This window comes from Trachypithecus francoisi, unplaced genomic scaffold (assembly GCF_009764315.1).
Source record: "Trachypithecus francoisi isolate TF-2019V2 unplaced genomic scaffold, Tfra_2.0 Lachesis_group14, whole genome shotgun sequence".
NCBI classification, from domain to species: Eukaryota; Metazoa; Chordata; class Mammalia; order Primates; family Cercopithecidae; genus Trachypithecus; species Trachypithecus francoisi.
Window position 1 is genome coordinate 51,225,716 of NW_022681459.1, and position 13,605 is coordinate 51,239,320.

At 41.3% G+C, this 13,605-nt stretch overlaps 1 protein-coding gene across 1 annotated transcript in view; it reads left to right on the top strand.

Annotated features, from left to right (window-relative positions):
* The window catches only part of SLC5A1 (solute carrier family 5 member 1), a 70,005-nt gene extending 58,120 nt beyond the window's left edge, over positions 1 to 11,885 (top strand). The window contains exons 14-16 of the mRNA XM_033233356.1: positions 5,044 to 5,212; positions 8,498 to 8,713; positions 11,575 to 11,885. Coding sequence (XP_033089247.1) covers positions 5,044 to 5,212; positions 8,498 to 8,713; positions 11,575 to 11,688 — 499 coding nt within the window. The 3' untranslated portion in view covers positions 11,689 to 11,885. The remainder of the gene's footprint in view (positions 1 to 5,043; positions 5,213 to 8,497; positions 8,714 to 11,574) is intronic.
* The last annotated feature ends 1,720 nt before the right edge of the window (positions 11,886 to 13,605 follow it).

Genomic DNA, 13,605 nt, shown 5'->3' on the forward strand with positions numbered 1-13,605 from the left:
GAATTCATTTATCAGTTCTACAAGCATTTTGGAGGAGTCTTTAGGGTTTTCTAAGTATATGATTGTTCATCAGCAAACATTGACAGTTTGACTTCACCTTTACTGATTTGGATACTGTTCATTTCTTTCTTTTGTCTGATTGCTCTGGCTAGGACTTCCAGTACTATGTTGAATACAAGTGGGTAAGAGTGGGCATCCTTGTCTTGTTCCAGTTCTCAGAGGGAATGTTTTCAACTTTTCCCTTTTTGGTATTACGTTGGCTGTGGGTCCGTCATAGTTGGCTTTTATTACATTGAAGTATGTCCCCTGTATGCCGATTTTGCTGAGGATTTTAATCATAAAGAGATGCTGGATTTTGTCAAATGCTTTTTCTGTCTGTTGAGATGATTATGTGATTTTTGTTTTTACTTCTGTTTATGTGATGTATCACATTTATTGACTCGCATATGTTAAACCATCCCTGCATCCCTGCTATGAAACACACTTGATCATGGTGGATTATCTTTTTGATATGTTGTGAGATTCAGTTAGCTAGTATTTTGTTAAGGATTTTTGCATCTATGTTCATCAGGAATATTGGTCTGTAGTTGTCTTTTTTGTTATGTCCTTTCCTGGTTTTGGTATTAGGATGATACTGGCTTCATAGAATGATTTAGGGAGGATTCCCTCTTTCTCTATCTCATGGAATGTTGTCAATAGGATTGGTACCAATTTTTCTTTGAATGTCTGGTAGAATTCAGCTGTGAATCTGTCTGGTTCTGGAATTTTTTTTTGTTGGTCATTTTAAAATTAGCATTTCAACTTTGCTGCTTGCTAATGGTCTGTTCAGGGTATCTAATTCTTCCTGATTTAAGGTAGGAGGGTTGTAGCTCTCCAGGAATTTATCCACCTCCTCTAGGTTTTCTGGTTTATGCACATAAAGGTATTCATAGTAGCCTTGAATTATGTTTTGTATTTCTGTGGTGTCAGTTGTAATATCTTCTGTTTCATTTCTAATTGCGCTTATTTGGATTTTCTCTCTTCTTTTCTTGGTTAATCTTGCTAATGTTCTATCAATTTTACTTATCTTTTCAAAGAACCAACTTTTTGTTTCATTTACCTTTTGTATTTTTTTTTTTGTTTGTTTCACTTTCTTTTAGTTCTGCCCTAATCTTGGTTATTTCCTTTCTTCTGCTGGGCTTGGGTTTGGTTTGTTCTTATTCCTCTAGTTCCTTGAGGTGTGACCTTAGATTGTCTATTGTGCTCTTTTAGACTTTGTGATGTAGGCATTTAGGGCTCTGAACTTTCCACTTAGCACCACCTTCGCTGTATCCCAGAGGTTTTGATAGGTTGTATCACTATTACCATTCAGTTCAAAAAATTCTAAAATTTCCATCTTGATTTCATTGTTGACCCGGTGATCATTCAGGAGCAGGTTATTTAATTTCCATGTATTTGCATGGTTTTGAAGGTTCCCTTTGAAGTTGATTTCCAGTTTTATTCCACTGTGGTCTGAGAGAGTACTTGATATAATTTCAATTTTCTTAAATTTGTTTAGACTTGTTTTGTGGCCTATCATATGGTCTACCTTGGAGAATGTTCCATGCACTGATGAATAGAATGTATATTCTGTGGTTGATGGGTAGAATGTTCTGTAAATATCTGTTAAGTCCATTTGTTCCAGGGTATAGTTTAAATCCATTGTTCCTTTGTTGATGTTCTGTCTTGATGACCTGTCTCGTGCTGTCAGTGGAGTATTAAAGTCCTCCACTATTACTGTGTTGCTTTCCATCTTATTTCTTAGGCCTAGTAGTAATTGTTTTATACATTTGGGAGGTCCAGTGTTACGTGGACATATATTTAGGATTGTGACATTTTCCTGTTGGACAAGGCCTTTTATCATTATATAATGTTCCTCTTTGTCTTTTTTTTAACTGCTGTTGCTTTAAAGTTTCTTTAACAAAGACAACAAAAGTTGTCTTTTTCCACCCTTTTACCTTAAGTTTATGTGAGTCCTTGTGTATAAGTTAGATAAGTTTCTTGAAGGCAGCAGATACTTGCTTGATAAATTCTTATCCGTTCTGCAATTCCATATCCTTTAACATTAGTATTGAGATGAGAGGTACTATTCCATTCATCGTGCTATCTGTTGAAATACTTCTCCCGTGATCGGGACCTTCAGGTTCCCCAGTGAGGGTCTGTGTTTTGGGGCGATGATCCCTCCTATCTCACGTTCACAGTTTGGGCTCTCACAGTATTTGGGCTGTCTCCCAGGTCCTGCAGGAATAATCTGCTTCCTTCAGAGGGTCTGTGGATCCTCTTGGCTTTCCTGGTATATTCCTGCAGTAGTTCCTGGAGCAAAAGTTCATGATGTGAGTCTCTGCATGCTGCTCTGTCCATCTGAGTGGGAGCTACAATTTAGTCCTGCCTATCTGCCAGTTTTTCGAGATCCTCCAGTGGCAATTTAACTTTAAATTGGAGATCATTGAACAATGCCCCTCGGGAGTTGGAAGGGACATAAGAGACACTTAATTTACCCCTCAGGCTGTCATTTGGGTTGAGGCTCATCTTGCCTAAATCCAAACTGTCTGGACAGTGGCGGAGACAGGACTGGAATCTGCAGCCACTGAGCCCTTGTCCAAAGCTCTTTATACTGCCACACACTGTCTTCCTCAGCCTCTCACACTGCAGCTCTCCACACTGGCTGTCTTTGAGGCCCACATGCCTCTGATTCCTCCACCCCTTGATGCAACATTTTGCAGAACCATTGTGAAGTCTCAATTGTGCTTGTGAATATACTCTGTAAAGCCTAAAACACCAAGTACTGTGCACATTTCTTGTTGTCAGATGGGCTAATAGATGCAATAGGGTCCTGAAAGCATTGAAGTATCCACACCTGTGTCAGGTGTGCTCATTATCATGATTATCCATGGAGCAAATGCTCTGGACAGGATCAACAGGAGCCTTGCTTGTTCTTCTATGGGGCTAAGGCAGGTCAACCTCCTTAGGGCAGGTGGACCAAGTTCCTGGGATGTCAGCCAAGGGAAAGTTTGCCAGTGAGTGCAGGAGGGATATGGGCTGCTACCTCATAGGTCTCATTTTCAAGATTGGAATGAAGGAAGAAAAGCAAACATGGTGGGCGACTTTCAATTGACAAGATACCTGGCACCCAAAGGAGATCTGACTGTGCCAGAGGATCTTTACTCTGAGCCATAGAAAGTAGCACTGTTACCTTGATTTTTCCTTAGAAAGGCACTTACTGACTTTTCCAGTTATTTATGTGGATCAAATGCAAGATGCTAAAGAAAATATTTTGTTGCCTTGTGTAGGGATGAATCCCATGGCACTGAGACTATGTTGGGGCTCACATTTTTGTGTATCCTATAACTACTGCCCTGGGACTTGTCCCAGTCCTGGATGAGCTCACAGGAATGTGAAACCATTCCAAACTCTGCTGTGGGGACTGTAAGATCACCCAGGGGCTCAGATAAGGGAGTGATGAGTGTGGCATGCATGGTTGGGAAAGGCTCCCAGGGAAGGCAGAACCTGAGCTGAGTCCGTAATAGTCGGTGGGATATGGAAAAGGGGGAGAGTTGAAGAGGCATTTCAGAGGGAGAAATGTGTGAGTGAAAGCATTGCCTTGTGGAGGTCAGTTTAAGTTGCAGGTAAGTGAGAGACGGAATCACAGTCATCTTTCTCATTCTGTCAAGAGCACGAGTAAGAAGAGCTTGCAAGGACATCTCCAGTCTTTTCAGGACTTGAAGTGAAACTTAGCAGGAGGAGAGGTGGAAATACCTGGTAGTGTTTCTTCCTATCTAGACCATTCCTTTATAAAATTATCTTGCCTAGTGTTTTTATTAATAACTTCATTATTGTGAAGAAGACAAAAGGGAAGGAGAAGGAGGAGAAGAATAAGATAATAATAATAGTTTTTACTATTTATCGAGTGCCTGCTATTTTCAAGGTTTTACTCTCACTTAGTTGACTATCACTTAGATTAGTTTTGCTATCAGTAATTCTTTTTTTATCAGAATTTAAAACTTCTGTTTATCAAAGACACCATTAATCAAATGAAAAGGGGGAAAATATTTGTTAAACATGTATCTAACAAAGGATTTATATCCAGAATATGTAAGCAGCTCAATAATAAAATAACCAAATTAAGAAATAGCCAAAAGACTAACAAAGCACATTAAAAAGTATTCAGTGCCATCACTAGGCATCAGGGAAATGGAGATCAAAACTATACACACCAGAGTGACTACAATTTAAAAGACTGATATCAAATGTTGGTGAGGGTGTGAATCAAACAGAATTCTTATACATAGCTGCTAGCAATGCAAAACAGTACTGGCACTTTGAAAATCAGTCAGGCAGTTTCTCATCAAGTTGGATGTCCATCTACCCTATAATCCAGCAGTATCGCTCCTTGATATTTACACAAAAGAATGAAAAAATATGTTTGTAAAAACACATGAATATTCTTGCTTAAGTGTACTGCTGTAGATCTTAGTTTGTATTGTACACATGATCATATATGGCCTTGTATTGAGGTCATTGGTGTGTATGTCATGTGACTCCCACAGAATATTCAGTGCATGTGTGTTTGTGTCACTACTACTATCACTAATTCTTATCCCCACCTGGCAAGGTCAGTGCTATTCCCAGTTTACAGATGAAGAACTTGAGACTCAGAGAGGTTAAGAAATGTCTCCTATGTCACACAGAAATAATAAGAATTTGAATCTAGGACTATCAGGCTCCAAAATTATACCTTGTTCCTCTCAAATGAGATTGTCTTATGGTGGTGAGTGGGCCTAGGCTACTATTGAAAGTCAAGTGTGTTTCACTAATTCATAGGTATGAATGACTTTCCTATAGGCAAAAAAAGCTTCAAGCATACATTTTCTAATTATTTTTTCTTGCTGTGGTCATATTTGCTGCTGGTAGTGGTGGTGGTGGTGGTGGTGTGTGTGTATGTACGTATGTATACATATAATACATGGCAATATCTACTCATGTAGAGCTACTATTGACACTTTGTTGTGGGGGCTTTAATTTCAGGTTGTTTATCCTGGTGCTGATTGGCATCAGCATCGCCTGGGTGCCCATTGTGCAGTCAGCACAAAGTGGGCAACTCTTCGATTACATCCAGTCCATCACCAGTTACCTGGGACCACCCATTGCAGCTGTCTTCCTGCTTGCTATTTTCTGGAAGAGAGTCAATGAGCCAGTAGGTATCACCTGGGCATGTCCAGAAAAGTCATGCTGGCAAAGAAGTTTCCATGTGGGTTTGCATATTCTCTGTGGGAGGGAGTCTATTTCCCAGAGATCTTGAACAGACACAGATGTGCTATTGAGGGTTTGTAGGGAAAGCCTCCAGGGATCATGGGGCTCTCTGTTAGAGTGAGCTCCTCGGGAGTTGGTATGGGGGTCCACATTCTGTCTCCTCTGTCCAAAATTAGATTTTCTTAATTTTTTTTTTTTTTTTTTTGAGATGGAGTCTCGCTCTGTCACCAGGCTGGAGTGCAGTGGCGCGATCTCAGCTCACTGCAAGCTCCGCCTCCTGGGTTCACGCCATTCTCCTGCCTCAGCCTCCCGAGTAGCTGGGACTACAGGCGCCCGCCACCTCGCCCGGCTAGTTTTTTGTATTCTTTTGAGTAGAAACGGGGTTTCACCGTGTTAGCCACGATGGTGTCGATCTCCTGACCTCATGATCCGCCCGTCTCGGCCTCCCACAGTGCTGGGATTACAGGCTTGAGCCACTGCGCCTGGCCCAATTTTTTTTTTTTAATACAGGTGAGGACTCACTGTGTTGCCCAGGCTGGTCTTGAACTCCTGAGTTCAAGTGATCCTCCCACCTCGGCCTCCCGAAATACTAGGATTACAAGCCAAGATTAGATTTTCTATCTGATCTTGGTGATTTTGACCTGACAGCATGGCACTCCCTAGGAATTCTGTAGCCCCTGGGTGAGCGAGAGAAAGTCCTAGCACAACATACCTCCAGCACTCTACTGTGAACTCGGCTTTCCAGCCAGCACCTCTCAGGGCTCAGTGAAGACAAAGTCCTGGCACACAAGCAGTTTATACATACAACAAAGTGTGTAACAAGTAAGGGATACAATACAGCACATAGTATGAGCAGGAAGGGATTTAGGAAAGACTTTATCAGCAGGGGCTGAAACTGTCAGGGAAGGCTCCTTGGAGCAGCGGGAGCTGGAAGAATTTGAAGTTGGAGAAGGAAGACATAACATTCAAGTCAGAGATAGTACTGTCCAGACCTTTCAGGCAGAAGTAGGATAGGAGTGAGGGTGAAGGACTTGTATGGAATCTCACCTGGCTCAAGGGGAGTTTGTGAATGTGAAAGATGAAAGTGTGGCTGGAAAGGTAGGTCAGGGTTTCATTAAGTGACCCCTTTGGTGGAATCTTTAGGTTTTCGTAAATATGAGATCATATTGTATGTAAATGAGGCCAATTTGACTTCTTCTTTTCCAATTTGGATGCCCTTTTTCTCTTGCCTAATTGTTCTGTCTAGGACTTGCAGTACTATGTTGAATAAAAGTGGTGAAAGGGTATCATTTTTTTTCTCCAGATCTTAGAGGAAAGGCTTTCAAATTTTCCCTGTTCAGTATGATGTTAGCTGAGAGTCTGTCATATATAGCTTATAATCTTTATTGTTTTTGAGGTTTGTTACTTCTGTACCTAATTTCTTGAGTTTGTATTATGAAAAAAATTTGAGTTTTTAAACATTTATTTCGTGGCAAATTTATTGATTTTTTTTGAGACAGGAATCTCACTATGTTGCCAAGGCTAGTCTCAAACTCCTGAGCTCAAGTGATTCTTCTGCCTCAGCCTCCAAAGTAGCTAGGACTACAGACACACCCTGTGCCCAGCTAAGAAATAATGTTTTTGAGTGGCATAGCCTATGGGGGATGAATAGGGAACATATTTTTTCTTTTTCCTTATTTATTTCTTCATCTAGAAGTCACTTCCAGATGCCAGTATAGGGTGAGGCACTAGCAACACAAAGTGAATGAAACCTGCTTCCTTCCCTGGGCAACCGCCCAGATCACACTGGGAGACAGAGAACTCTTGTGATTCCATGGCAGTGGGGTTGGTGCTGGCCTGGATCTGTGTCCACAGTGCTGTGGCCACAGGGTGCACAGGGTCCACCCACCCTGTGTAGCTGTTTCTTTTCTTTTCTTTTCTTTTTTTTTTTGAGACAGAGTCTCGCTCTGTCGCCCAGGCTGGAGTGCAGTGGCGGATCTCAGCTCACTGCAAGCTCTGCCCCAGGTTCACGCCATTCTCCTGCCTCAGCCTCCCGAGTAGCTGGGATACAGGCGCCCGCCACCTCGCCCGGCTAGTTTTTTGTATTTTTAGTAGAGACGGGGTTTCACCATGTTAGCCAGGATGCTCGACCTCCTGACCTCGTGATCCACCCGTCTCGGCCTCCCAAAGTGCTGGGATTACAGGCTTGAGCCACCGCGCCCGGCCCTGTTTAGCTTTTTCTATTTAAGCTAGAACGAGGTTACCAGGAAGAGAAGAGCCCATATTCTCCCAGACAGAATGACCTGGAGACAAAAGCACATGTCATGCCATGTGTGGAGGATAGCTGATAATTTCATACACTTTTAGAATAGAAAGTGTAGGGATACCAATGGCTAGCAAAGGGGCTGACCAGCACCTGATAAAACTGTGAAAGCTCTTTTGGGCCACTCTTCTAAGAGCACATTCTACTTTGTCACTGGCCTGCCAGAGTCAAACCTAGTCCTTTAGGTGAGGACTTACCTAACGGAAATATAGAAAGGAAAAAAGGAAAGAAGGAAGGAAGGAAAGAGTAAAAAAAAAAAAAAAAACAACCCTGAAAAATCATCCCCTCATGTTTCTGGTCTCTTAAAATCTTCCATATTCTAATATACAAACCCAAAATTTAACATAAAAATACCGTATAATTTTATGTTCTCAAACTAAAAATAGTTCATAAAATAAACTATAAAGAGGGCTAAAAAAGTAAGTGTTATTTATATTTTGATGGAAGTTTCTTTCTCCTTCATCTTTCAAAGAACCAGTTTCTCTTCCCACATCTTTGTGAAATACAAATTACCTCACAAGTAATTACTTTTCATCTGAGTATGCCTAAATCTGGAGATTGGTGTTGATAGTAGCTGCAGGTGGAGAGGCTCAAATTATTTTTCAAATTAAGGGAATTTTTGGAATCAAGCCTGTAGGTTGACATTCTATTCTGGTTATTAGACACTTTACCCCATTATGTTATGGCTCCTTGTTTAATGATCGAGGTGAAATCATGTTGCTGAAACATGATAGACAGACACACTGAAGGTCTTGCATAGCACTCCTAGCCATATTCTGAACTTCAGTGTTCTGGGTTCAGACAGCCTGGAGCTACCACTTCTCCTACCTCTATTCCTTTGCCTCTGCCTATGCTCCCTGAAGAATGTTAGAAAGGCTATCTGTGTTTGGTGTTCAGCATGAGTTAACCCAGGGTTTTCTTTCACAGGGAGCCTTCTGGGGACTGATCCTAGGATTTCTGGTTGGGATTTCACGTATGATTACTGAGTTTGCTTATGGAACCGGGAGCTGCATAGAGCCCAGCAACTGTCCCACGATTATCTGTGGGGTGCACTACTTGTACTTTGCCATTATCCTCTTCGCCATTTCTGTCATCACCATCGTGGTCATCTCCCTCCTCACCAAACCCATTCCGGACGTGCATGTGAGTAACCATTTAGGGGATCTGTCCTTGTTTCATGTTCATACTGCAGTGTTCTTTAATTTTTAAAAATCTTTTCATCATTATGGGTACATAATAGTTGGATATAATTATGGGGTACATGTAATGTTTTGATACAGATTTGATCAAATCTGGGTAATTGGGGTGTCCATTGCCTCAAGCATTTATCATTTCTTTGTGTTAGGAACATTCCAATTCCACTCTTAATTGTTTTAAAATGTAGAATATGGTGGCTCCTGCCTGTAATCCAGCACTTTGGGAGGCCAAGGTGGGAGGATCGCCTGAGTCCAGGAGTTTGAGACCACCCTGACAACATAGTGAGACTCTGCCTTTCAACTGTATGCATATGATAAATTAAGTATAGCTACCCTATTGTGCTACCAACTACTAGATCTTCATTCTAACAATTTCTGCACCCATTAACCATCTCCATTCTGTCCTCCATCCACTCCTACCCTTCCTGGTCTCTGGTAACCATCAATCTACTCTCTATCTCCTGAGTTCGGTTTTTAAAACTTTTAGCTCCCATATATGAGTGAGAACATGAGAAATTTGCCTTTCTATGCCTGGCTTATTTTACTTAACATAATGGCCTCCCGTTCCATCCATATTGTTGCAAATACAGGATCTCATTCTTTTTATGGTGCAATAAAACTCTATTGTATATTTGTACAACATTTTCTTTATCCATTAATTTGTCAATGGATACTTAGATTGATTCCATATCTTGGCTATTGTGAATAGTGCTGTAGTAAATATAGGAGTACAGGTATCTCTTTGATATACTGGTTTACTTTCTTTTGGATATATATCTAGTAGTAGAATTGCTGGATCATATGGTGGCTCTATTTTTAGTTTTTTGAGGAACTTCCATAGTGTTCTTCATTGTGGCTGTACTAATTTACATTCTCACCAACAGTGTTTGAGGGTTCCCCCTTTCCCCCAACCTCACCAGCATTCATTATTGCCTTTTTGATAAAAGCCATTTTATTTTATTTTTTATTTATTTATTTTTTATTTATTTATTTATTATTATTTATTGAGGCGGAGTCTCGCTCTGTCGCCCGGGCTGGAGTGCAGTGGCCGGATCTCGGCTCACTGCACTCCGCCTCCGGGTTCACGCCATTTCCTGCTCAGCCTCCGAGTAGCTGGGACTACAGCGCCCGCCACCTCGTCTGGCTAGTTTTTTGTATTTTTTAGTAGAGACGGGGTTTCACTGTGTTAGCCAGGATGGTTTCGATCTCCTGACCTCGTGATCCGCCCGTCTCGGCCTCCCAAAGTGCTGGGATTACAGGCTTGAGCCACCGCCCCCGGCCGATAAAAGCCATTTTAAATGGGGTGAGATGATACCTCATTATATTTTGATTTGCATTTCTCTGATGATTAGTGATGTTGACATGCCACAACATGCTTGGTTGGCCTCAGCAAAATTATACATCTTACATTCACATTCACATGACTTGCCACTGGTTTCATGTGGAGGATACATGCCAGGAAACATGGTGTGCCAGCAGGCTGATATCAAGCCATGTCTTTAGTTGGAGTCCTCACAGTTGTACACCTTTATTCCAGGACATTATCTGAAACCTGCTCCCCAAGTGACGGCTCAGGTGCACAAGATCACATGGGTGGTACAGGGCTACCTGGCTTAGAAGCCTATATTTTAAATAGAAACTGGTATTTCTTTTGACAGTCCTGTGGTCAAAGCTTTCAAAGGTCCCAGCAAAGCACACACCTAGTTACAAAAATCAGTCTACTCAGGGATATCCATAATATAGTTTGCCTCTTGATTTTTTTCCAAATTAATCCACCAAAAATTGACCACAGGATGTAAAACATTTCTAACAACATCAAAGTCTAATTGATTCAAGACTTCAAAAGTTGCAATTACTCTTCTTTAACTCTAGATGCCCCCATTGGTTTAGAATTCGTTCATAGCTCTCCCAATTTAGATAAAGATGACCAATTATGAGCCACTTTTATTAGTAGTCCGGTAACCCAACACAGATTTCCAGGTTTCCAAGGGAACAGAGCCAGAAAGTTAACCCAAGGTCATATTTATTCCTAGAGAAATCAGAAGGATTTTCTTAATCCTTTCCTTTACTCATGCATGCCCATACAAGTGCCTGTGGAATCCCTAAGAGACCTTCAACTTCATTGCCAAATTTTTAAGAGCTGTGACAAACCTAATGTCAAACAAAGGCTGCTTTTATAGTGGCAGAACTGCATCACATCTATTGGCTGGACCTGTCACATGCTTTCTTTGTGTGGTATCAACTGCTTCCTCATGTCTCAAGTCTTTGAAAGTATCATACCCCAAACACATTTCTAGTTCATGCCCTAGACGAAGTTCATGCTCTAGATGAAGTTTTTGGTTCATGCTCTTAACTATGTCAATAAAAACTGTGCTTTCAGCTCTACTGTATTCTATTAAGGCTCATGATTCTAGATTCTCATCCACATAATGTGACATAGTGCAAAAATCTAAACTTACACTCCTAACCTGGAGAAATGGCTTCTTACTGCCAGTGCTAAAAGGAACAAATTATTTATCACACACATAAAAGAGTTCATTCAACAAGCATTTCTATATGAGGCAGTGTTTTGGCTCTGAATATGCAAATATCATACAGGCTAGTGTATACATGTATATTACTTTCATCTAAGTTACCAATGTTTTTAGAGATAATGTTATGGATGGGAATGTTGTGTATGTTCTTCTTAGTACTGGCAGGCCACATTCCCTTCCCTTCCTTGATGCACATCTCTTTGCCACCCCCCCAACTTCTTGTCCCAAGATGCTATTTGGATCTTTCTGTTGACCTGTTCTGCCTTCTCTGCAGCTCTACCGTCTGTGTTGGAGCCTGCGCAACAGCAAAGAGGAGCGTATTGACCTGGATGCAGAAGAGAACATCCAAGAAGTCCCTAAGGAGACCACTGAAAGAGGTGATTTATGACCCAGAGCAGATCCTAAACCATAAAAGTTACTCCTACAGCAACAAGACAACTTTACTGAAGCCCTTCCCTAAATGACTTTAACAGAGCTCAGATGTCCCCCCTCCAGGGCAGTGAGGAGCAGGGTGGGGATGAGATGGATAAGTGGGTTTGAGGAAGTTAACTCTGAGTTCAAGGGGAGGAAAGGGTACAGAATCATTCAAGCCCTGACCCCTCATATTTAAAAAAATTTTGTGGGTACGTAGTAGATGTATATATTTATGAGGTACATGGGGTATTTTGATGCAGGCATGACAAGCACATAATGGAGAACGGGGTATCCACCCCCTCAATAATTTATCCTTTGAGTTGCAAACAATCCAGTTGCACTCTTAATTTTTTTTTTTTTTTTTTTTTTGAGACTGATTTTTCACTCTTGTTGCCCAGGCTGGAGTGCAATGGCGCAATCTTGGCTCACTGCAACCTCTGCCTCCTGGGTTCAAGCGATTCTCCTGCCTCAGCCTCCTGAGTAGCTGGGAATACAGGCATGCACCACCATGCCTGGCTAATTTTGTATGTTTTTAGTAGAGATGGAGTTTCTCCATGTTGGTCAGGCTGGTCTTGAACTCCTGACCTGAGATGATCTGCCCGCCTTGGCCTCCCAAAGTACTGGGATTACAGGCATGAGCCACCACACCCGGCCTTGCACTCTTAATTTTAAAATGCACAATTAAATTTTCATTGACTATAATCACCCTGTTGTGCTATCAAATAGTAGGTTAGTCATTCTTTCTATGTTTTTGTTGTACCCATTAACCATCCCTACCTCATCCCCAGATCCCCACTACCCTTCCCAGCCTCTGGAAACCATCTTGCTACTCTCTATGTCCATGAGTTCAATTGTTTTGATTTTTAGATATCACAAATAAGTGAGAACATGAGATGTTTGTCTTACTGTGACTGGCTTATTTCACTTAACATAATGATCTTCAGTTCCATCCATGTTGTTGCAAATGACAGGGTCTCATTCTTTCATGTACCCATTTTCTTTATCCATTCATCTGTTGATGGACACTTAGGTTGCTTCCAAATCTTAGCCATTGTAAACAGTGCTGCAACAAACATGGGAGTGCAGATATCTCTTCAATATACTAATTTCCTTTCTTTTGGGTATATACCCAGCAGTGGGACTGATGAATCATATGGTAGCTGTATTTTTAGTTTCTTGAGGAACTTCCAAACTGTTCTCCATACTGGTCATACTAAGTTTCATTCCCACCAATAGCGTACGTCCTCACCAGCGTTTGTTATTGCCTGTCTTTTGGATATAAGCCGTTTTAACTGTGATGAGATGATGTATCATTGTAGTTTTGATTTGCATTTCTATGATTGATTAATGATGTTGAGCACCTTTTTAAGTGCCTGTTTGCCATTTATATATCATCTTTTGAGAAATGTCTATTCAAATCTTTTGACCATTTTTGATTGGATTCTCACCCCTCATATTTGACAGCACTCAGTGAGTAAGTAAGTGTGGGTGAGGAACTTGCCACCCTACCTTGATTTGAGGAATGGCAGGGGATAAGAGAAGAGTTGGAGCTCTTCTGACATAGCCTGTGAACTAAGGGCAGATGGAACCAAAGCTATGGTCAGTTCTAGTGAAATCAAGATGAGGGGATAGAGGCTCTTGGGATCTTATGTCATACTGGCTTACAATATCAAATGTAGAAAATCAAATTTCTCTGGAAGACCAATGAAATAATGCTTAGTCAGTGCCTAGAGACTTATCCTGTAAGTTAACACTTTCTTCTACTTCAGTATTGCAACTTTTCCTCTACGTGGGAAACGTGCACACGTGGAGGATGGTTGTGGAGCTGTGTGTGGTGTGCAGAGCTATGGGGGCTCAAGGTCATATGTGCTTTACCTGGTGCTGGGCTGGA